Below are 25,702 nucleotides of genomic sequence, written 5' to 3' on the forward strand. Positions count from 1 at the left end.
CATGAAATCACATATTAAAGGAATCTAAATGTATATGTTTTGTGTTTGAATGTTTTAATTATAAAAGTAACATATGTTTGAGATAAAAAAACATAAAAGTTCTAGTCTGTTCTATCTCCTAGAAATAATCATCCTCAAATGTGTTGGTGTTGATGCTTCAAGACTTTTCTCTAAGAACTTATCTTTGTAATATAGAAAGAGTAGTAAATTAATATGCAAGCCATTTGGAAAACCCAGTAGATATACCTATTAATTATTTCTCTGTTTACATTTTTTTCTCTTCAAAAAGAACATATAAATTGCAGTGTGTATCACAGCTAAGTTGAACATGGTCTGATGCCTTCTTTATTATAGCCCAGTGACAATGAATTGGGGTAGAGATTTTGCATTCCTCCTCCATTTAACTTTTTAAACTTTATTAGCTTTCTAAGGGAAAGTACCTCTAATTTTGCAAGATTTTGAATAGATAAGGTTTTAAATCAAATTTCACGTGAGCTTATGAGATATTTGAAACTATTCCCTGGATTATCTTGAATATTCCTTGTTAAACATAGTCTCATATGACATTATAAGGCTGATATTAATGACTTTGAATTAATGTTCCCCTTCCTGTGAGAAGTGGGTTGAGTCATTATAGGAAAAAATGATGGGAAAATTTAGTGCCTTTCTCAGTTAAAAAAAAAAAAAAGTACAAGGATTAAATATTACAGAATATTACTACTCAGAGGACAGTGGAAATATGCCTAAACTACTATTCAAATGTAAAGGAAAATTATTCTGTTTGCAAATATGAAATACCATCATTTTTTTGGTTTTGTTTTCATTTGTTCAATAAAAGGGAGATGCAAACAAGTAGATAGAGAAAAAGAGCTCAGAAAAAGAGTTGCAGTGAACTCTTTGTTAATTTTCTTTATATAGTTCAGTCTTCTTTTGCAGGTTTTACGAGTATAATATTTGAGGCCTTTATTTCTGGTTTTCGTTGTGTATCGCCCTCTGCCTGTCTGCTCCCGTGAGGTTCATTTCACGTTCTGCATCCTTAACAAGCCTCCCTGGCCACGCCTCACTCCTCTGATTCCTGCTGCACAGACTGACCTCCCCATGTCATTCTCCTCGACTAAACTGTAGGCTTTTTATGGGTAGAGCCCTTGCCTTGAACATTCCTCACAGTATTGCCAAGCTTATAAAAAAGAAAAGATTGCATTCGACCACTTGCATTCTATAACATACCCTCTCGGTTGTTTTTATCAGATGAAAAACAAAGATTCAGTTACGAGCGGTCTGGATATGACCTTGAAGAATCCGATGGCCCAGATGAGGACGAGAACGAGAACGAAGACGAGGATGAAGACAGCCAGGCCGAGTCGGTCCTGTCGGCGGCCCCCTCGGCCACGGCCAGCCCGCAGCACCTTCCGGCCAGAAGCAGCCTCCAGGACTGTCGGGGTGCTGACGAGGACGTCAGGATTCCTGATTGCTTTTCTGGGGGACACACGGACCCGATGGATGTTCTCCCGAGAGCGTTGCCCACCAAGATGACCGTGCTTAGCACGGTGCAGTCAGACTACGGCGGGAAGCCGGGGTCACCAGTGAGGACCAGGCAGCGGGCTGCGGGGGACGAGGGTGAGGTGGCCGCTCCTGGAGACTCTGCCAGGTCACCTGAGGCTGCGCCCAGGTCCCCGTGTCACCAGATGTCTGTAGACTGTCCCGAATCCGAAGAGATCCTGGGAAGTTCTGTGGCAGGAAAGGCTGTTGCTTTAACACAGGTAATAACTTGGTGGTTTTCTTTTCGTTTAACCTATTTAATATGGGGAACCTAATGACTTAAGAAATCAATGCACTTAAATTACTCATTTATAGCTAAGTCAGTTTCTTTAACCTTATGTTTTTGTTTGATTTAAGGCCAAAGGACATTTTTGTCCTTCGGATTCTTGTTAGGTATTTCAGTCAGAGTTCGTATATTGTATTATAAGTCTGTAAAAGAACCAGTATATTTACAGTATACTCATTTGTTATTATTTGGTTTTTTTAAAAAAAAATCTTGGAATAAAAAATACGTGTGTGCCAACAGAGAATGTGAGTCTTGGGACCTACGTATTCCACGGCTTCCTCTGAGATGATCTTCCACTGGCATCGATGTGATGGATTTGCACTAAATTATCTGAACATTTTGCATTTTGCCCCTGTTAGCAGGCAGCTACCAGTTTCCATGGCAAAGTTAATGTGACCCAAAAAACATATTAAGAAGTTCACTTTGTTTGAATGATCAAATTGCTGTGACAGCTTAGGAAAGCTTCCTGCCCAAGAACTAGCTCAGGGCCAGACTCAGGCCTCTGGAAAGTCACCCTCCATGTGTGCTGTAATGATTTCCTGCTTTTACAAACCCTGGTGGGCTTGTGAGGAATCCTTTCTTCTCTCTCATTGACAGTTCTTTTACCTCTGGTATGCATTGATAATTGTAATAGGATCTATTTCTAAATGCGGCAGATTTTGGTTTGCTGGGTAACACTGGAGAAAACTAAAAAGACTGTGAAAAGATTGGATTTCTGTAGCCTATCCTACGTTAATATAATTTAATTAAATTACGTTCCTATTTAAGTAACATTAATTAAATTAGTATATACATTAATGTAGTTCTATAATACGGATATATCACGAAAAAGCTAATATTTATATGATAATCTTGGGTGGAAGGGAGCATTGGTGAGATTTATCCCTTCTACTCACATTTCATTACTTTCATATTAGTCACCTGTGCTCTAACCTTCTCTATCCCCAAATCTCTCACACACCTGCCAATGGCTGGAAATCTGGTTTTCAGTAGACATTTCATACACTTAGAATAAATGAACAAATGAAAACTGCAGACCTTTTCGTTAATGGCGGCTCTTTATTTCATAAATGAAGAGTCCTCCAGTTACTTTTTCCCCCTGAGTCGATAACTCATAGCCAACTAATATCTCAAAATTTCTCAATAGCTCCTAATCTCTAAAATAGGGTGGAGCCGGTGGTGCCAGCAATAATAAAAACAACAACAATGGAAGAAGAATTATGGCCCCCTCTCAGGGTTAATTTCGGTATAACTGAGATGATATCCAGGAAATTTGTTTGAAAAATGTAAAGTACTCTACAAAACTTGTTGCTGACCTTTGTAAAGAGATGGAGAGTGTAATAGGTTTTAAGTTGGAAATTTATTGTTTAAATCAAAATACAACTTTTAGCAAGCTTATCATTTTTATAAAATACAAGTGTACATACTTTTACCTCAGGAGGAATAGACTTTACGGGAGCTAAAAATTTTAGCTCAGTGACTAATAAGGAAGCTCTGCCATCAAGGACCGTTCCGTCTTGTCTTTTAGGGCCCGTCATCCGTGAGCCTTCCTCCTCGGGGCATTGAGCGCAGCCCTCAGCCGGGAGGGGCACCTCCTTGTGCGACCTCGCCTCGGCCCGGCGCTCAGGAGCCGAAGCAGCAAGTCACTGTCCATCCGCCTCCAGGCCTGCCTTCTCCCCAGACGCGTCTGTTCAGCCACCTTCCTCTGCATTCCCGGCTGCAGTCAAGGACACCATATAATATGCTTCCGGTCGGGGGGATCCAGGCGGTCCCTGCCGGCCTCACATACTCCACGTTCGTACCCATCCAAGCTGGGCCAGTGCAACTCACGATCCCCGCTGTCAACGTCATTCACAGAACTTTGGGCACCCCCGGGGACTTGACCGCAGAAGTGTCCGGCGCTACCAGCCCCTCCGGAGTGGCTGAATTGAGCAGCGTGGTGCCCTGTATTCCCATCGGCCAAATCCGCGTGCCGGGCCTGCAGAACCCGAGTCCGCCGGCCCTGCAGCCCCTGCCGGCACTGAGCATGGAGACCGTCAACATTTTAGGCCTGGCCAGCGCGAACCTCGGCCCGCAGGTGCGCCCGCCCGGGCTCGCTCTGAACGCCGCCGTGGGGCTGCAGGTGGTGACCGCCAACCCTTCCTCCCAGAGCGGCCCCGCCCCCCCGGCGCCCATCCCGGGCCTCCAGATCCTGAACATCGCCTTGCCCACGCTGATCCCCTCCGTCGGCCAGGTCACCGTGGACGCCCAGGGAGCCCCCGAGAGGCCCGCTCCCCCAAACAGAGCCCGGGAGGCGCCGCCCAAGCAGCCCTCGGCCGCCGGTGCGCACCCGGGCGGCGGGAGCGCGTCGCCGCAGGGCTCGCCCCGAGTCCCGCGGGAAAACGCACCGAAGGGTCTAGATCCACCTGCCCCGGCCAGAGACCACGCCAGGCGGGACGGCTCCAGTCGCCTGGACGCGGGGACGGCCGCCTCCGGGAATCTCCCGAAGCCCCGGCACGAACTCCCTGCCGCGCCGGGCAAACCAGCATCCGGGCCCCTGCCGTCCGGCCGGCAGCCTCGCCCCCTGGACCGGGAGGGACCTGCGGCCCGGCCCCCGGCCACGCCCCCAGCCCCGGCCCCGCCCCCGACCCGGAGGCAGGCCGCGCAGTTCAGCGATGTGAGCAGCGACGAGGACGAGGACAGGCTCGTGATCGCAACCTAGGGGCGTTTTATTTGGGGGTTTGGGGTTTTGTTTGGTTTTTGGTTTTCTGGAATTTTTTTTTTTTTTTTTTATAGAACACTTAACAGGTTTCTTTGAAAACCCTCCTTTCCTTAAAGCACATTTTTCTGACATTACTAATCTTTGTGCAATCATGAACTTTTGACCAATAATTGTTGTTTTGTGTCAGCTCCAGCCATTTTTGTACATGTTGTATAGACAATTGTGCCTTTTAGGAGTTTTATGTTTAGAAACTGTACAGATTGTTGAATATCTATATACATAAAATATATATTATATATGTATATGAAAACCAGGTAGTTATTTGTGTTTAGCAAAAAAAACCTGTCAAATAAATCCAGTGATTAAATTATATGTTGCACTGTTAAATATAAATTTTTATGGCTGTGGGACAGTTTCTGTGTATAAATTAGTACGTGACCTCCATATTTATTGTATTCATATTAGTCTTTGAAAATGGGTCTGTCCTTCTTGCGTAAGACAGTAACTTTACACTTCAGACAGAGTTTCTGTGTTATGTTTCAGTAAAATATCGTTTACTGACTTTACTATCGCTTTAGTTGTGCTTTCTTTATGTCATGTAGGGGCCAGCAACCTACATTCGGAAGATAGCCCTAGGTTAACATTCCTTCCACACTCGCCCCCCTCCACCCGTATTTTTGAGAAATGGGGGCTTTATAGTGGTGTTACTGCTGTGTGAAACTCACTGAAATCCATTTAGCCAAGTGACCAATTTTTCCAACTTGTGAGGAATAATTCTGTAGCTATTAACTTACGAGGAGATTCAGTACTTGAGAACATTTTCTGTAAGTATACATAGCATGCGGACAGAAATGGGCAAAGTCCCTAAAGGTGGATATGACAGCTTCTGGGAATTGTAAAATAAGTTACAAAACAGTCTTCCGGAGAGCTCGGCTTGGGTGAGGCACATGAAACCCCGAACCTCAGGCATCAACCCAGGTCTGGGCTTGAGCCTGGCCTCTTCTTTCCCTCAGCCCTGATCGTTATACCTGGAGACGTCTGTCCAGTACCAAACTACAGGGGGTCCGGGATTTACAGAAGAACCAAATTCAGACTTCAAAATTACTTCAGTTGACTCTTTAGAAACGATTACTCCCTGTCCTGAGAGGTTTAACTTATTCAGAAAAATGGGAAGGGTACCCACAATTACCGCTGCAGTGCAGTGATTTGCATTATTACCTGAGCATTGTAGATGCTTCATTTGTGAAAAAAATGTTTTAATGTTGGAATTTGAATACTTAGCACATTATTAAGGCAACGTGTTCATGTTTTTAAAGGCCTATGCTGTGAAGATTTCAGCAATACGAAGCTGGTGAGACAACGGTGCATGAGGGAAATATTCTAAGGAATTTGGAGTCCTCCTTTTAGCCAGCCCCTGCTTCAAATCTGGGACTTTGGGAAGAGTGCCTGTCATCTGGGCCTGCGGGCTCTAATCTAAATTATGATCTCTAAAATGTGCCCCAGCCCCAGTAGGCTGTGACAGATCAGTGATGCTTTTGATGCATGCTTCAATTTACATTTATACTTTTCCACAGATTAAGTAACAAAATTCTCAAAAACAATGAAACTACATTTTATATCCCAAGATGTATTTGAAAAGAATTCTGGACACTTCTGTCATAGGAATTGTATTGCTCTAACAATAGAGTTGTTGAAAATGAGGTCCATTATCTGTCAGATTTCTCAAAATAAGTTTTAACTTTGTGTCACACCTCTTATTACAATTTTATTGCCTAAAATTTTAAAGCAGTATAATAAACATATTTTTGTTTCCTAATCACATTTTAGGTACATATGACTTATCTAAATTCAAAAGTAATGCTAAGAATTTTGGCATTGAAGTGTTTTTTTTGTTTGTTATTTTTTTTAGTTTATATAAATAGAATTTTCTTAATTTGAAGAATTCCTGTATTTAACCAAATACTAAATGTTGTGATATGCTTGGATGCTTCCTTGAAAATTTCATAATGCCGTAACATACCATAGGCTTATTTTGTACTCTTTTCTTTTTAAGATTCATTACATTGTATACATATCTTTAGTATTACTGGCTATAATGCCTTCATGTGGCTTTCAAATATTTTGCTAACATTTGAAACATGCAGCTAACTCAGAAACATTATCAAAGTTTGTGCCATTATATTTTGAAATAGTCCCGTGAACAAAATATAAGGGGATAATTTTGAACTGTTTCTCCAGAGTCTTCTTTTCCCAAGGAGCAAGTCATTCTCAGATATTAATGACTTACAAATAATGACTTGAATAAATTACTTACAAGTAATCCAGAGAGCTGGGAAACTACATTTGACTTTTATTTTGTTGTACTCTCATGCAAGACCCAGGTCAGTAGAGAACTAGAATGCAAGGACACAGCAAATCTCTTTAAATTATTATCAAAACAGATGAAAACCATAATGTGAAACAACTTCAATACCTTCTTGTATGAATCCACTGACACCATCAGAAGTGTCGGAAATAGCAAAAGAACAAAAGTTCATTTGTCTAGTTTTTAAAGATTAGTACATCTGTTTTATGAATGTTTGCTATGAGTTAACAAATCAATGGCACTAAAGTAGCTTATTTTTATTCTCTAAATTTTAGGCTACAACAATAATTATTTCAGAATGAGATGGTCAACTGATAATTTTTAATATAGAGATTTTGTTTCTCATCTTTTTTCATAATATAGGCATGATTTTCCTTTCACGGAAAAGGTATAAACAACACTTTTCTTATTAGTTAATCTCTGACCTGAATTTTAAATGGTGGGGCTTAACAAAGATTAGGGATCATTATTTTCATTGGAAGACAGTCAAGATAGGTAACATTTCTTTCATGATGCGTGCTCAGGGCAAAATACATGCTCTTCTTAACTTCTCTGTTTTTAACGTTACGTTTTAGGGTGAAGTTTGAGATCGACTTGAGATCAAGCAACACCAAAAAGGTGACTTTCATTGGAGTAGTTTTGTTTCCAAACCATCTATAAATTCGAAACATGGGATATTAAGTGTCCCTAAAATAAGAATCTTCTCCCAAACTGACTTCCCTTGACTTTGGAGAATTATCTATTTAATATTCAATAAAGGTTATTGTATGTATATAATATATTTAATAGATAATATGAATATGTATTTTAATGACAGTAACTCCTTGCTGTCATAACCCCCCAAAAATATGCAGGGAATAAATTTAAAGCAAGAATAGTAAAATATTTTTCTCTACAGATTGTATCATCTGAAAATCATGAGGCTCTTACATATATTGGTTTCATCTAGAACCGTGCATACATAAAATTTTGTGCAAAGCAGTGTAGGCATGAGTTAAAGCAGAGGTACCTGCCCTCAGGTGTTCCCTGTTCTCTGAATCAGGGGTGGATTTGAAGAAGGCTCTCAGGCATCCAAAACCCAGTAATAGTTTAAGTATAAACCAACTCCATTACTATGCAAGATACAAAAGGAATTAGAAGGCTCACTTCCTACCCTAGAGGAGCAGGCCTTCTTAAGATTTAGGCCATAGAAACTGGAGAATAATACTAGACCACATACATCTTAGAAACCACAGACTATAAACGTTTCGAAAGGTAGGAAAGTTATTGCCTTAATAATTAAAGAATGAGCTGTGTATGTTGGGGATTGCTGTATTTTTGAAGGAGATGATGTAGGATTTGGGACTCTAGACCAGAGACAATGCCAAGCAGCAGAACAAAAATAGAGCAATGAAGGTGGAGGTGAATATGTTATTTAAAATTATGCCGGGGACCAGTCTAAGTGGGAGAGGATTCATTCAGACTTTCAACAAATATTTATTTAGCACCAACGAGGTAGAAAGCACTTTGGAGATGCTAATTTAATGCAAGTTAAATGGTGTTTAAGCTCCCTCAGGGAGCTTATGTGCTAGTGGAAGAGCACAACCAGACACAAAGTATCATATCGTAAGGGGCATAAAAGTGCTACAACCAAGAGCAGGAGGTGAGCACAGAGGGGAGAGCTCGGGGCTGAGTAGATCCAGGGGATGCTTGTGGAACAGGTGACATTACTCTTGACCTTGAAGTGACTTTGCTAAGGTGAAAAATAGAAGGGAAGGGGATTCCAGACAGAAGGGTTATGGAAGGGGACCAATATTCATCCTTACTATATGTCATTTGTAATGTCATCAATGCTCCAGGCAGGTGTTATTCTCCCATTTTAGAGACAAGGAGGCTGCATCTCACAATGTTATGAAACTTGGTCATGCAGGTGCTGGAGCTGGTACTCGAATCCAGGATGGTACACACAACAGCATTACACACAAGTAAAGGTGCAAGAAGCTTAAAGGAGTATGGAGACAAAGGGAATAGACAACATTATTGGGACTTAGCGAAGCATCTAACTAAGCCATGATAACATCATAGAGAACAAGGGCTGAATTTAAAGATGATGAGAATGGCAGGGGCTCTTCATGTGAAAAGGGCACTCAGTGGGTCAGAGTTGGTGGGAAGGGAGTGTTATATCATTAATGTGCTGATAATTTATGGGGGGCGGGGAAATAGGACAGCAAAAGTGAAGAGGAAAGGGGAGTAATGCAGCGACCGTGAAAAGCAAACACAAGGTATCCATTGCCACGCTGGCCACAGTATCTCTTTAATTGGTGAACTCAGTATATTATAGGAGACATTTGTTGATCCAAATAGATGAGGATCAGCCTCCAAGAAGACTGGGCTCACTGGAGAGATGACATGAACAGATGCTCTGCCACTTGTGTTGAAAACTTAAACTGTATCTTAAAATGTTGCCATTTCCTTTATACAAAGTTCAGTATGTGCCTTCCTCACCCCCTCCCCAAAGCATCATTTTGGAGATATTAGAAATACAATATTTAGACCCAGGTAAAAAGTATCCACACTCTATACCCTCATGAACAGAGCATCATGGGAGTATCCTTCCTGACGGGGATTTCTGGACTCCAAGCTTGAACAAGATAGAGACAAATGAGCGCATTTCCAGGCCACCAAGCCCTGGAGGCAGAACAACCCAGGTGGTTCACCCTGACAGCCGGGAAGTCACATCAGGAGAGTCCCAGCTGCAGAAATATAAAGAATAATTGTAGTAAATAATAATAAGAAAGTTGCCTTTTCATTCAGTAAGGGAGAGAGTTTGGGGGTTATCAAAAAAGAAGTCAGACTACTAGGGAAATCCTGTGTCTCCATTAATTTTTGTGTAAAACCAGGATTAACCTCACAGCAAGCAGCTAGTGGGCATTCAGGGCTCACAAACTAAAACTCATTTGCATAATAACCAGGCATAAATATTAGGAACATATTTATCTTCAAGGGAGACTGCAAGATTAAAAATTCTAGTATTATTCACACCAATCCTTTAAGATATATCAGGATCGACCAGGGAGGAAACGTGTAACTGTTCTTCCCTCCCGTTTATTCTGAAGCGAGTTCTGAAAGAGCACGACTTCCAAGAGCTCGGGTGCCGGGGACCAGATGTACTCTGGCAAAGCACAGAGGCAGCTAAGCAGAGCCCAAGAGTCTGATCCGTCAGTGATCCACCCACGTTTTAACATCAGGGAGAAAGACCAAGCCGATGTTTCTGTCAAAGTCATGGATCAAGTGTGGCTTAGTTTGTAGTTTGAGTCTTTTCTAAATTAAAAGTCCCCCTGAAAAATAACAAAGGTTTTCTTATTGCCTTGCTTTTGTTGTCTGAGAAGTTAGGGCTCTCTTATTCCATAATGTTTGAGGGTTACATTAGAAAATAAGGATTTATTTCAGGACACTGAAGAATTATTCTTTTGAGGCACTTGACCGTGGCAGAGGTGGGGAGTGCATGTTGGGGAAATGATGGAAGAACGGAAGTTAAAGATCTAGGAAGTTTTAAATTTTATTCCCCCCCACCCCACACTCAGGTGATACACCTAATTCCGAAAAGATGTAATGAATTCAGGTAATTATGATGAAACCTCAAATGAAATGTGAAAATCTCCTGGTTTAACAGGATATGATAAATTAGTTTTCAAAATTAGGTAAATTTTCTTTAAAGGTATTCGTATAGATTTAAGTTTTGAGATTATACACAGTAATGCTCCATTGACACCATAATGGTATTTTATGAGTAAATCGCATTATATATAACGCAGTATTTCTAATTTTAACAATTACAATGAATACCATATTATGTTATCTGCATTTTATGTTTGAGAAAATGTCTCAGGGTTACAAAGCTAGTTAAGTAGTGATGCTGTGATTTAAAACTAGGTCTGTTTTTTCCACTCTACCATGCTGCTTTCAGTAATGATTTATAGTAATTGGGTTGTATTGTATTCATTTCTAGGTGAAAGTCTACTTAGAATTCATAAATCATCCCATTTAAATTTCTTACTGAAATGAACATGCCCAGTGCCAGGCATATTTGTATAGCTAATAGATTTTATAACCTTTTTCTACACCCTTTCTCATAATTGATATAATAGGAGTCATAAAAATATTTAGTGAGGAAATATTTAGTTTAAATAGCAGGAGATAAAATGGCAATCTAAAGTGACAATTCCAATCAAGCATAAAGTGTGTAAATCTCCAAAGTGTATTAGGTTTCAATTATTAATCATTATTGAGAAAAAAGTCTGTTACATATCATATTATAATGATAAAAGTTAAATTGAAAGGAGGAGAGTTGAGTGTGGATTCACATTGTTTAGGGTGTAGACAAGGTCTGAGCACAGCATAACGTAATGTTATCAAGTCTCTGAACTTGATCCTTTCAGAAATATTTCCAGAAAGAAATAGAACAATTTTCCATTACTTTTGATAGAAAGGAAAATTATTTAAACATATTTCTCTTATGAGAGGGGACATCAAATTGTACTATTTTTCCAAGGTACCGATTTAAAAATAATGTAAAGAAAGCAAAGATAGGAATTTAAAAGGAAATGAAGACATTTATAATTTCTTTTTACAAAAGCAGTGAGGAAAGTAAATAATTGTTCTATTTAGCAAATGATTCCATATCTCAGGATAAACCAATAGAGGTTAACTATATAAAATTTAACTTTTTTTTTTTAAATTTTGGTGTCTGGATTATAGAAGTGAATAATTAGATACCTTTTATGATGTTCAGATATTCGTGGGTTTTATAAAGATATAAAGACCAATAGACACTTGTTGGAAGTTGGTTTTGCTTGAGACAAGACATCTTGCATTCATTGTTTTCAGTTACTTGAAAGACAGCGTGTTTAGTTATTTACCTATGAATGTTGCCAAATGGGATCTAAGGAAACCGTGTAGGTGAAAGACAAGAAGACTTCACATTCCTGAAGGTCAGTCATGGAAAGAAAAGCCAGCTTTGGGATCAGTCAATTAGCCAGGCATGCCTAGTTTTCTTTGCTAATAGCAAGGCTTATTTTTCCCTGAAGGGTCAAATGTTAAGACTGGGTTTGATGCAGCAGTTGTATCCTTTGATACATTTGAATTTAGTTATTTCAGAACATCTTTATACCTTATACGGTGAGACATTTTTTGTTACTTTGACACTCATATTCCCTAAAAGTAGTGCCCTAGAAGTAGTTTAAGATTTCAAGCAGCGTCTGCTTTTATAACCAACCATGTATAATCGTAATCATTATTGATTGAAAGATCCAGTCTTCATTAAGAGTATTATTAACTAGGCTAATAAAATAACTTGCATCACTTCATAGTAAGAAAGGGGCTCCAACCTTTTGAATTCATCATTTTGATGATAAGAAACTGAATTCCAAAAGCTAATCTATGAGGAGAAAAATAAAATAATTTTTTAAACTTACTTTTTTAAAGATGAATTTCAGATCCAAATTATTAATGATTTTTTTTTGGTTAATGGCCATGAAGTTAAATGCTTAATAAAATATATTTTTCTTTGTCTCAGCCTCTGTTGGAAATAGTTGTAAAATGTTCAGTACATGGTACATCAATCCTCTTTGATGCTTAAGCAACCCTGAATGCCTTCAGGTCAATGCTCGGAAGGTCCTTTAAATGGAGATAAAGATCTGAACTGACACAGGGACCCCAGGGGCCTATCCTGGAAAATGTTTTGTTTGTTTTGTTTTGTAGCTAAACAAATTCCTGTGAACTCTTTGTTGTCATTTTTCTAAATCCTTCAAAAAAAGAGGGATTTGGAAGACAAAACAGATTCAGGCATCAAAACATTTAAACTTTCTGCTATAGGTAGGTAAGGACATATATTCTTTAGAATTTCAGCTAAAATAGATTAAATATTTCATAACAGACTTTCATTAATGTCTCTCAGAGGCACTTAAAGCTTTCGTTGCTGTTGGTTTTATGTTGCTATTTAAATAACTGTCTCTGCGGCATGTAGAATACATGCTGAAAGTATTCGTAAATGATTTGTAATGTGAAAGATTTGTAAATAAATGATTTGTAAAACATCCACATCTCATTAATTCAGTCCAGAGTTAGGGAACACTTAGATCTGTTGGCTGAAGTGTGTTTGAATTTTGGTTCAGTCTCTGCTCAAGGCTTATTTCAGTGACCATAAGATTGTATCCTTATTGTTGTAAATCATCTCACAAATTTATGATCACATGAGGTATGGACAAGAGAGAAGGGATTTGCAAAAAATATCTCAGGTTCATGATCTACACATTGCAACAATGTTATTAGCACAGATAGTACTGATGTTCTATAGTTTGTTTGTCAATCAAAACATAAGCTTAATTTTCTGCTCTTATTTTTAAATATTACATATGGAAACAAGTAACATATTGTATATGGAAACAAACAATCTTAAGAACAGATTGCCTAAATTTAAATTCCAGGTCAATGACTTTTCAGCTAATTGTCAAATTATTTATTTTCTGTGCCTCAAGGTTCTCATCTGACATTTAGGGCAAAAGTGAGTAACCACCACACAGGGTTTGGGGGAAGATTAAAGCAGACAGTATGTAAAACGGTTAATTCCTGGTGCATAACATTATCTGAATAAATGTTAGCTCTGATTCTTAGAGTTTTTCAATGATTTTGAATGCTTTGCAATAGGACAGATACTGACAGTCATCCAACAAATACTTATGAAGCACTTACCACATGCAAGACCATGGTCAGGTCTTTATCTGTGACTGTGTTGAAAACCACTGATACCCGTTTTAAAATGCTGCGTTATGCTAAAAATGTTTTCTAACATTTTGCTTTGCAGGAAAACCAGACAAAGCCGAAGTAAAATGAATACGCCAAATAGGTGATTTCTAGCAGCTTACATGAATTCTTCTGTCTAAAAGTTCAAAAAGGTGAAGTTATTCCTGTTCATTTTCAAGGAGAAGAGGGGCTGTCAGCTGGCAAAAAAGGTGTGTGTGACATTTGCAGATGATGGTGCACAATCCCAAAGGGAAGGTACCCATTTCCCCGGGCTGTCCTGTGGTCGCCTTTATTCTTGGTAGGGTCTAGCAGGAAGTGGGCACCAAGAGTTTTCTTTGCAGACGTCACAGCTGGGCCCAGGCGTCCCCAGACCTGCCCCGAGACCAGCATAGGATAAAGATTAAACCTCCCAGAGGCTTGAGGAACCCATCAGCAGAATTAGGCTGGTGTCTCTCAGCATCTCTAGTTATTCTGGAATTGGGGCCATTTTTCATTACCTGGCAACTTACTCCAGAGTGGAATAGGAGAAGATCCAAATTAGTTGCTTAAGTGGGGATTGAAAACAGCTGATTAGTCAGAGAGTTATATGGTTCAATTCTAGGTAATTTTTTTTTTTAAAGTCTTGGGTGTGTTTTTAAGAATCACAGAATTTTAGATGTAAAATGCAAACTCAAGCTAACTCCTTCAATCTCCTCATTTAATAAACGAGGAGAATAATGTCCAAAGAGGAAAAATACATCCTTTAAGAAAGTACAAAGTGGCCACATTCGCACTGGCTGCCAGCATGGGATCTGGAGAGACAGTGCCTGAGAATATAGTTGTCCCCCTCCACCTATGAGCTTTCTAAACGTGAGAAGGTCACTGAGCCCTCCTGTATCTCAATTTCCTGATCTATAAAATGGGTACAAGAACACCAGCCTCAGAAGTCAGTGTGAGAATTAAATGAGATCTCATACGGGTATTTGGGAAAGCGCCTACCTAGCCTGTAATAAGCATTCAATCACAGTTACCTCTTACTATTATTACTATTATACTTATTGGTATTGTTTGGGGGAAACGAAAGTTAGAAAGACACCAGAAGACAATGACGGACAATCGAACATTCCTTTACTCTAAACCTCTAATGAGTTGGCTACATGATAAGGAGAATTTTTATGCTTAGGATTATTTGGTTTTGTTTTTAATTTGTATGTCTCCCAAGTCAGCAAAGTACTTGTGAGAAGAGATATAAAAGTTATGCTTGGGGGACTTCCCTGGTGGTGCAGTGGTTAAGAATCCACCTGCCAATGCAGGGGACATGGGTTTGATCCCTGGTCCGGGAAGATCCCACATGCCGCGGAGCAACTAAGCCCATGCGCCACAACTACTGAGCCCGCATGCCACAACTACTGAAGCCTGTGCGCCTAGGGCCCGTGCTCCGCAACAAGAGAAGCCACCGCAATGAGAAGCCCGAGCACCGCAACGGAGAGAAGCCCCTGCTCGCAGCAACTAGAGAAAGCCCGCGCGCAGCAAAGGAGACCCAACGCAGCCAAATATAAATAAATAAAATAAATAAATCTATTAAAAAAACACGTATAGAGAGACATAAACAAACGAAGTATAGATTTTTGGAGTCATAGCTCTTTATGTAAAAGCACAGGAAAAGGCATGGCATGATACTGGGCATCACTGGAGAGGAGCTGAGGATTGTGGGGAAGGTTTTCAGTGGGTGGTTGGGTTTTATGGGACCAGCAAAGAATACGCTTGTTTTCTACTATGTAAAAAATTAATACATAGATGGACACAAAAATGTCAACTTTATGACTTATAAAGGCTGGAGCAGAGCAGGTGGCTTAGGTTCACAACCAAATGGGCTTGCTGGGGTCTTGCTCCCTCACCTCCCATCACTTTCACCTCCCCTGCCTGTCCCGTCCCCGCCCGCCCCCCCGCCAGGCCAGGCTTTGGGACAGTCCATGAGAAGGGGACTTTAGTTCTGCATAATTTCATCTTGGTCAGAGCCAGAGGGGAAAGTGAAGAGACTGATTGCTCAGTCTCATTGCCTTTTAATAGATGAGCCCCACCTTAGTTTAAAAATACAGGGCTTCCCTGGTGGCGCAGTGGTTGAGAATCTGCCTGCCAATGCAGGGGACACGGGTTCGAGCCCTGGTCTGGGAGGATCCCACATTCCGCGGAGCAACTAGGCCCGTGAGCCACAACTACTGAGCCTGCGCGTCTGGAGCTTGTGCTCTGCAACAAGAGAGGCCGCGATAGTGAGAGGCCCGCGCATCGTGATGAAGAGGGGCCCCTGCTTGCCGCAACTAGAGAAAGCCCTTGCACAGAAACGAAGACCCAACACAGCCAAAACTAAATAAATAAATAAATAAAATAAAAATAAAGGAATTCCTTTAAAAAAGAAAAATACAGACCAACACTGTCACCGCCGAGCTGGTAATTCATTTCTGCTTCTCATTCCCTGGAGAGGTGAGGATGGAAGGGATGGAACAGCAGGAGTGTGAAACCAAGATCCCTCTCGTGATCGCTGCTTTTATCGTTACTTTTGCTATTGTTCCACGAGGATGGTGGGTGTTTGTTCTAACAGTATTACTAACAAGTCATGTGTTTAGAAAGGAATGTGCTCTTGTAACACAAGTGAACAAAACCAAAATTGAGTAGAATTCTACAATGGACTTTAGGCTTTTCTCCCAACAGTAGTCACTTATAGGTAACGTTTTAAGGCTTCCAAAATGGAAAAGGTATTCATGTTACATTCATGTAATGAAATAAAAATTAAGATAGAAAACAAAATGGGAGGCTAATGAGCTATGACATGAATTTTCTTTGAAAAGACTAGAAATTATGTCTATGAAATTTAACATGTAGAATTTCAATAAGCTTTACGTCAACATCAATATACATTCAAGAATGGAGCAGCATTTGTGAAATAATAAAAATAATAATTATTAAAATATATGAACAGTTACTGCATGCCAGGTATTCTGTTATTCACTTTACATGGTTTGTTTGTTTGTTTAATCCTTTTATTAGCACTATGAGGTCAGCAGTCCTCTTCAGTTAAGGAAACTGAGACTTGGGATGGATAAATATTTGCCCAAGGTTCTAGAAAAGGTAAGCCCATTTCAACTGTGTATTTATCTTCCCTTTTCTTCACCCATGTACTCTTCCAGCTGCCAGGCCATCACTGGGTAAGCTGAATATATGCATATTAAATTTAAATAAGTTCAATTGTTTTCTTATATACTTTTGCAATGATTCACAAACTTGAATCTTCATCTACTGAGAAGAAAGAGTCCTTTATTCTTATAAACTATAATTATAAGCATTCAATATTTTTAGAGGGAAAAATGTATCTGTTTATACTAGGTATTTAATAATCACCTACAGATTTGCTCTAATTGTCAGCTTCTCCCAAATTACTATTGTTTTCTAAATTTCCTAACAAGTAATTATAAATAGATGTTTCGGTATGAAAAATGAGAAAAGATATTCAGTGTTTCCCGTATTTCATGAACACCACATAATTTCCGTTCATCACAATTTCCATTTTTGATATGGAATAGTGTTAGGCCACGCCAGGGGCCCAATCTATCCTGGAAGCTGCCGCAGATTCTTTTCCTTCAGGATTACTGCAGATCTTCTCTGCAATGTCAGAAATTTTACACAGATTTATATTTAAATACATGAACATATCTTTGTTTTCATTTGCAGCAACGGATTTTTTTTTCATTGTAAATGCTGTTTAACGTTGAATAGGCTTGAAAGGCTATATCAAGTACAGGTATAAACAACATATGATTTCCTTAGAAATAGTAAGTATAGTATAGTAATGTTGGCAGCTGGGTCAGATTCAAGGTAAGAGCTGATACTCCAAATGTGGAGACTACTTATACCTCTGATTGTACGTATGTTTAGCTTGGCTTATGAACCTGATCCAAGCTGTTATTGCAGAGAACTGAGGTAATGCAAAGGAAAAGTATTTGGGGACTTCCAGTAGCTTCTTGAGCCAACAGAAATACACCCAAACGCCGAAGCACGGACTTCCTCGCTAAAATCAATACATGAAAATGTGAGTATTATCCTGGATGCCATTGTGCTAATGCAAGTGTGCAAAGGTGAGAGTCTATATTTGTCTAGTGCAGATTTGATTCTTCTCATGTCATAAAACAGGAAAGCTAACATCTTGATGACTCACCTTAAAAATCCTTTTTTTCCTCTCTTTTGATAATGATAATGTATTTTGTAGTACAGACAAGAAAAGCTGCTTTTTTTTTAATCTGCCAAAACACACTGAGATTATGACAAGCCAAGATATAGAAACTATGAGGTACCTCGTGTTTCTTTTCCCAAAACTTGATTCCCTAGATATCCAAATCCAGTAATTCTGTAGTTTATTCACAGCTCCTAAGATTTGGGGATTAGACAGCCCATGCACCAGGAACAAAGCGTAAGTGCTTTCTGTATTAACAATAGGGAACAAAGTATCACTCAAAGGGGGAAAGCAATTTAAGATGCTGATTAAAGCAGCTATTTAGAAATCTGTTGTAGGAACCTGTCAGGCTGAAAAGTCAGAGAGAAAACAATTCACACATAATAGCAGTACCCCCTTTTTTTCTTTAAATTTCCCCTTTTATTTAAAAAAAAACAAAAGAAAAAAGAAGAGCCAAAGAAAGGTATTTGAGGAATCACACTCAGAAATTACTTCCTCATCCCATGCCTCAGGGTGTGAAGCAGAAATATCAGAACCATCAGTGCACTGGTCATAAAGCTGGCAGATTATTGGCACCTCTAAGAGATCTTTTGTGCTTCTTCCAACGAGGAGCAACAGTTCCGATCATGTGTGAATTAATGTGAAGCCAAGTATTTTCATAGAGATGTCAAAGTCTTAATTGAATTCAGAGCTCAAGGAAATGCCTGTTTCTTCAGGGAGGAAGAATGGCTCAGTGGATTGTGTCCCTGACCAGGGGCTGGGGAAAATGGGTCCTCCCCGCAACTCGCCCACTATTTTGATCTTTCATTTCTTCCTTCTGAAAGAAAATGCCTGTCATGCCTGCCTCGAAAGAGCCTTGTGAGGAAGAGCTGATGAGGATGTATTAGAATCAATCACCTAATAAAATAAGCAGTCAGACTGTATACGTAGAAGATGCCACCATTCATATCAGAATTTCCTTGTGCTTACTAATGAGTGTGGCCCTGTGTGAGTCCTTGCTGCAGGAATGAGGTGTCAGCTCAGATAGTGGCCCTCCCCAGTGACTCAGAAAATGATGTACATCTTAGCACAGAAGGAGACCTGATCTTTTAAAGTGAAGAAACAAGAAACAATGCCAGAGACCAAACTGCAGTATAATATTATCTATGGGGGAGACTTTGTTGCAGGACATTTCAAAAGAGAAAATTTATGTATTAAAAGACGAAGTACTTTCAACTAGAACAGCTAAGAGAATTTTTTTTTTTTTTGCTTTTAGGAAAGTATGAAGCCAAAGGAAAACAAAAGAAACGTTGGGAGGCTACCAAGTCCAGTTTTAATCATTTTGAGAAGCAAGAATACTTGAGAGCTGATGAATTCATAAACATGGTGCAACAAAGCTGTTGTTGGTACTGGTCTTAACGTCCTCTGCAGTATTAATCATTGACACGAAATTCTCAGGAAGCAAGCTGAGAGAGAGAGAGAGAGAGAGAGAGAGAGAGAGAAAGGCACATTTAAAGGGTATGACTCTGCCGTGGAGCAAACTGGCTCCAGCAAGTTCTCTTGTTTATTAAATATTCTGTGCAAACGTCTGGGTTGCAAAGCTGCATTATGGAGTTCTTGGCTATTATCTTTTAGATAAAAGCCCTCACTTTTTAGATGAGAAGGATACTGAGATAACTAAGTTATAATCACTTAATTTAATTTTATCCTTCTTGGGCTAGAATTCAGGTTCCCTGAGTCCTAATCTTTTTGCCGACTTTCATCACTTTTCACATTTACAAGATAAGATCTTTTAATTATTGGACAGTGATTTCAGCTCATTTCTGGAAACCCTGTCTAACCACCGCCACTCAAAATTATATTCCAGCACACACTGCTTATATACGGATATGAATAAAAATGAAGTATAATCTTAATAATTTTCTTACATCCCTTGAAATTAGAGATACAAACACAAGGGGTAGAATCTATGCTCATATTTTTTGGTGTGAAGTGAAAAAGGTTTGAAATACAGATTGCTAGCAAAAATAAATTTTAAAGAATTTCAGATGATTAAGCCCAGTATAACTTTAAGAACTTACACTGGCAGGGATTGTAGGCTAAATCACACTGCTGATATGAATTCATCGATAATCTTTTGGGGGGGTGTGGGCTATTTGCCAGAATTTAAAAGGGGACTGTTAACATCCTCCTGTCAGGTACTTGCACTTGGGAAACAGTTACAAATTTAATGGGATTGCCTTTCTTTTTTTGCCTTCGAGAGACTATAGGCAGAGTGTTTTCAGCAAAGATCCTAGTTTGGGATCTCTGCAAACCTTTGTATTGAGAAGGCAGCTGATCCATTTGTGGGCTAATCTGGAATTTTCTAGAATGTTAGCTACCCAAAGTTGAGATATTAATCCCTGTAATAACATTTGGCATAAATATAAAATTTTTTTCTTTACCACCTACTTACAATCATATATCATCATACCAAATACAGACTCGGACAAACTTCCACTATTGCAGATGTGCACGTGAAGTCTATTTTGATCTGTATTCGTGGCCCTCTATTAGTATGGCATTCACTAACAATCCAGTTTTGGCAGACTATATTTACATTTTAATTTCATTATGATCAGAATAATGAGGCTATTGATGTTTCCATTTTCTCTTTGAACGGCCGCTTCAGTTTGAACTGTGACCCTTTTGTGCATCAAACTGTTGTCACAGATGGAATATTTTAGCATGCATTTTTTGTTTCTATGAAGCAGTTAGAATAGGAAAAAAAATCTCTTCACAGTCACTAAATTCCATCAATAAGACCAAAACTTTTATAAGTGATTATTTTATCGTTCCATACAGTAGACGTTTCAGCGAAAGGTGATATGTATTATTAGTTTATTGCATTAAAATAATTAAAAATTAAAAATCTAGGGACTTCCCTGGTGGTCCAGTGGTTAAGACTCTGTGATTCCACTGCAGGGGCATGGGTTTGATCCCATACGCCATGCGGCATGGCCAAAAAAAATTAAAAATCTTCCTAGAAGAAAGTATTATTTATTTAAAAATGAAAAGCAGTAGAGGTCTTCAAAATATTTCAGGCTAAAGATTAATGTATGTGGAGATGGAGATACATATATATATTCTCTATGAATACATACTTTTAAAGTAAATTTTCTGGGATAAACATAAACCTTTTAGTATTTAAAAGGAAGGGACTTCTGGTTATGGATATGACTAAGTAACAGGTATTGGATTTAATTCCCTGAGTAATCAACTATCAACCTGGACAAAATATATGAAATAATTGTTTTCAGACATTGGACAATATACCACACAGGTCTACTGTTCTTAGGAGAAGAAAAACACAGGACTGTAGATACATCTTACATTCACCTTATCTTTCTGCCTGGGGCACTTTCCAAACTGTAGTACAAGGAATTTAACCCAGGCTGAGAGCAGTGGTCTTCTGGGTGGAGGAAACAGATACCAGAGTTCAGGGCTGCTGAGTCATCTGTAATTCATGGAGGAGAGTATCCAGAGATGAAAGCTGCGCAGAGAAGTGGCTTTAGAAATCTGCGTAGACATTCCTTTGAGTCTCTCGCCAGGTGCTAAACTGGGCGTGCTCAGAGCGACACTCCATGATTACCATCAGAGAAGAGCCACTGACAGGCTGACAGTTGCAATGGGTGGGCTCCTGGAGGTACCGTTATGCAAGGGGGTACTGGAGTTCTGACCAGAGTGGAGTCATTTCACTGAATCCCCCAGGCATTCTGTTGAAATCATAGGGAAGCCACCGTAAAAGTAGGGCTAACAGCTGAATGAAAAAGTGAGCAAAAGATTTGATATACATTGCATTTTAAAAGATCCATGAATGGCTGATAAGCACATGGTGAGTAAAATTTGCCATTAGGGAAATATGTGTTGAAACAAAAATGACATACCACTACACACCCACTGAAATGGCTGCAATAAAATGTCAGACAATACCAAGTGTTGACAAGGATGTGGAAAAACAGGAAACTTCATGTGTTCTGGTGGGAATGAAAAGGCACAGCTACTATGGATAACATTTTGGCAGTTCCTTAAAGTGTTAAACATCAATTTACCATTCAACCTAGCAAATCCACTTCTAGAAATCTACCCAAGAGAAATAAAAACATAGGTCTACACGAAGACATGTACGCAAATGTTCACAGCAGCATTATTTATAATAACCAACAAATGAGAAACAATCTAAATGTTCTTCAGTTGGTGACTGGATAAACAAAAATGAATATATCCATACAATGAAACTGTATATTCAGCAACTAAAAGGAATGAACTGCTGATGCATGTTACAAAATATATTAAGTTGGGGCTTCCCTGGTGGCGCAGTGGTTGAGAGTCTGCCTGCTAATGCAGGGGATACGGGTTCGAGCCCTGGTCTGGGAGGATCCCACATGCCGCAGAGCGACTGGGCCCGTGAGCCACAAGTGCTGAGCCTGCGCGTCTGGAGCCTGTGCTCCACAACAGGAGAGGCTGCGATGGTCAGAGGCCTGCGCACCGCGATGAAGAGTGGCCCCCGCTTGCCACAACTAGAGAAAGCCCTCACGCAGAAACGAAGACCCAACACAGTCAAATATATATATATATATATATATATATATATAAATATTAAGTTAAAAATGTGCTAAATGAAAGAAGCCAGAAACAAAGGGCTATTTAATTTATATGCAAAGTCTAGAAAACGCAAATTTATCATCAGAAAGCAGGTCAGTGTCTGTCCAAGACTGAAGATAGAAGCTGGAATTGACTGTAAATGGCGCAAAGGAGTTTTGGGAGATGATGGTAATGTTCTTAAACTGGATTATGGTGATGGTGACACAATTTTATAAAATAATTGAATTGTTAAAAAAAAAATCGGGCTATACTAACCATAGAGTAAGTGCCATTCTAGAGCCATCCGAGTAAAGCCAAATTCAAGTTGATCCACCAGTAAATTAACTGCCTTTGAAATAAAACTCACAATTGTTTAAAGGGAGGCAAAATCCAGACTGTAAGCAACATAGCAGCTGCACTGTCCAACATGCAATAAGCAGTTACTAGACATGTAAAGAAGCAAGAAAATGTGACCCATAACCAGGAGGAAAAAATGTCAATAGAATCAGACCTGAGATGACTCAGATGGTGGAATTATGCAATAAAACCTTCAAAGAGTATTATAAATCTGTCTGAGGTTTAAAAGAAAAACACAGACATTTTGCGTGAAGCCACAGTGAATTTCAGCAGAGCAATCAAAACTATAAAAATTAAATACATGGCAAATCTGGAACTAAAGAAAAGTCAGAAATGAAAAATATACTGGGTGGGTTGATCAGCAGATTGGAAAATACAGAAAGAAGTAACAGTAAATTTAATGCAGGGCAACAGAAAACTTAAGTACAGAGAAAGATTTCTTAAAAATGAAGTGATGTATGAGACATATCAAGTGGTATAACACATGTAAGTATGTTTAATAATATGAGAGTAAGACAGCCCTTTCTAAACATAATACAAAATATAGCAACTATAAAAGAAAAGACTAGTGAATTTGATGATATAAAAATTAAAAGAAAATTTTGCTTGGGTAAAAAAATACAACATGCAAAGTAAGTTATAAACAATAAATGGAGAAAACACCTACACATTAATTAGAAAAAGCCAATAACTTGATGGAAAAAGCAGCAAAAAAACACGAAGAAATGATTAATCAGAAGAGAAATACATATAAATTTTTCACCTGTGAAAAATGTTCTACCTCACTCATAAGTGAAATGTCAATTAAAATGACTATATACTCACAGATATAGAGAATAAACTAGTGGTTACCAGTAGGGAGAGGGGAGGGGGGAGGGGCAAGATACAGGGTAGGGATTAAGAGGTACAAACTACTGTACCTCTTAAATAAATAAGATACAAGGGTGTATTTTACAACATGGGGGAATTGAGCCAATATTTTAAAATTTTAAATGGGTATAATCTACAGCAATATTGGATCACTATGTTGTACACCTGAAACTAATGTAATATTGTAAATCAACTATACTTTAATTTAAAAAATAATAAAAATAAATAAAACTACTATACACTACACCCCACAAATGATTACCGATAAGAACAAAAGTGTTTGATAATACACTACGAAATAAAATCGATATTAGCACTCGTTCATTACAACACTGTTCACAATAGCCAAGGTGAGGAAACAACCTAAACGTCCATCCACAGATGAAAGGATCAAGAAAATGTGGTTTATTCATACAATGGGATACCATTCAGCCTTGAAAAAAAGAGGTGATTCTTCAATATGTGACAAAATGGGTAAAACTTGAGGACATTATGCTAAGTGAAATAAGCCAGTCAAAGAAAGACAAATACTCCATGATTCTATTTATAGATTCATAGAATCAAAGAGTAGAATGATGGTTTTCAGGGGCTGAAAAAAGTGGGGAAATGAGAGTCATTAATCAATGGGCATAAAGTTTCAGGTGAGTAAGATGAATAAATTCTATAGCTCTTCTGTACAACATTTTACCTACAGTCAACAATAGTGTACTGGATGGTTAAAAATTTAAGAGAGTACATCTGATGTTAAATGTTCTTACCGCAATAAAAAAAAATTAAAGAAAAAAGAATGCTGATTGAGGGAATATATGGAGAAACCATTAGTTTCCTACATTGCTAATTAGAATAAAATAATTGTTCCAACCAATTCAAAGGGCAATTTAACACTAGATATCAACATTAAAGATAACAGGTCTTGGAATTTATCCTATTTCTAGGAATTTATTCTTACATATTCACACATGAAAAAAATTGAACAATGATATATCTTGTGTCCTGATGTGTAATGGCAACAGTTGGAAACAACTGAAATGTCCAAATGAAAAACAGACTAAGTGAATAATGAGATATTCTTTCAATAGAATGCGATTCAGCCACTAGAAAAAAAATGAGGCAAATCTATATGTATTGATATGGAACACTCACTAAGATATATTAGATAAAAAAGAAAGCAAAGTGCAGAACAATGTATATATTATGCTACCATTTGAGAAAAACTATAAATATGTTTGTATGCTCACATCTCCACCCCCTGCCCCATATACAGATCCAAAAAATCTGATAGCATTTGTACCTTCTGGAGCAGGGACTCAGGATTGGGGGCAAGGAGAAATGGGAGAGGCTGGCTCTTTACTCTATAACCTTTTGCTCCCTTTGAATTACAATATTTACTATTTGTATGCATTACTTACTTTAAAAAAAATAGAAAATAAAAAATTTCGAAGTTGAATAAGCAGGGTGGAGGGGTATTGCACCCAAAATAAAAGTCAAACTTCTTTCCAGAGTTACAAACCCTCCTTGAACTGACTTTTCCCCCATTCCTTCAATCACTTCTTATTCCTTTGTCCTCCTCACACTCTGTGGTTTCCAGCTATGCATTAGTCCCAGGACCCCCTTGGATTCCAAACTCTACAGATGCTCAAGTCCTTTATATAAAATGGTGTAGTATTTGCATACAACCTACATACATCCTCCTGTGTATGTGTATATATATATATACTTTTTAATAGATCTTTATTGGAGTATAATTGCTTCACAATATTGTGTTAGTTTCTGTTGCACAACAAAGCGAATCAGCCATATGCATACACACGTCCCCATGTCCCCTCCCTCTTGAACCTCCCTCCCACCCTCCCTATCCCACCCCTCTAGGTCATTGCAAAGCACCAAGCTGATCTCCCTGTGCTATGCTGCTGCTTCCCACCAGCCAACTATTTTACATTCGGTAGTGTATATATGTTGATGCTACTCTCACTTCGCCCCAGCTTCGCCCTCCCACCC

At 38.9% G+C, this 25,702-nt stretch overlaps 1 protein-coding gene and 2 long non-coding RNA genes across 11 annotated transcripts in view; 1 reads left to right on the forward strand and 2 right to left on the reverse strand.

Moving 5' to 3' along the window:
- The window catches only part of HIVEP1 (HIVEP zinc finger 1), a 144,137-nt gene extending 139,045 nt beyond the window's left edge, over positions 1-5,092 (forward strand). For all 9 annotated transcript variants that reach the window (XM_082413244.1, XM_082413246.1, XM_082413245.1 and 6 more), the window contains 2 exons: positions 1,249-1,760; positions 3,354-5,092. In XM_082413244.1, the coding sequence (XP_082269370.1) occupies positions 1,249-1,760; positions 3,354-4,526 (1,685 nt within the window). In that variant the 3' untranslated portion in view covers positions 4,527-5,092. The remainder of the gene's footprint in view (positions 1-1,248; positions 1,761-3,353) is intronic.
- Positions 1-25,702, reverse strand: part of LOC309638003 — a 789,902-nt gene that overhangs the window by 172,262 nt on the left and 591,938 nt on the right. The window lies entirely within an intron of this gene.
- LOC309638002 overlaps positions 19,024-25,702 on the reverse strand; it is a 42,938-nt gene continuing 36,259 nt past the window's right edge. The window contains exon 2 of the long non-coding RNA XR_014250940.1: positions 19,024-19,320. This is a non-coding gene — a long non-coding RNA (uncharacterized lncRNA). The remainder of the gene's footprint in view (positions 19,321-25,702) is intronic.

The sequence above is a fragment of the Balaenoptera physalus genome (assembly GCF_965194825.1).
Source record: "Balaenoptera physalus genome assembly, chromosome: 11".
Lineage (NCBI taxonomy): Eukaryota > Metazoa > Chordata > Mammalia > Artiodactyla > Balaenopteridae > Balaenoptera > Balaenoptera physalus.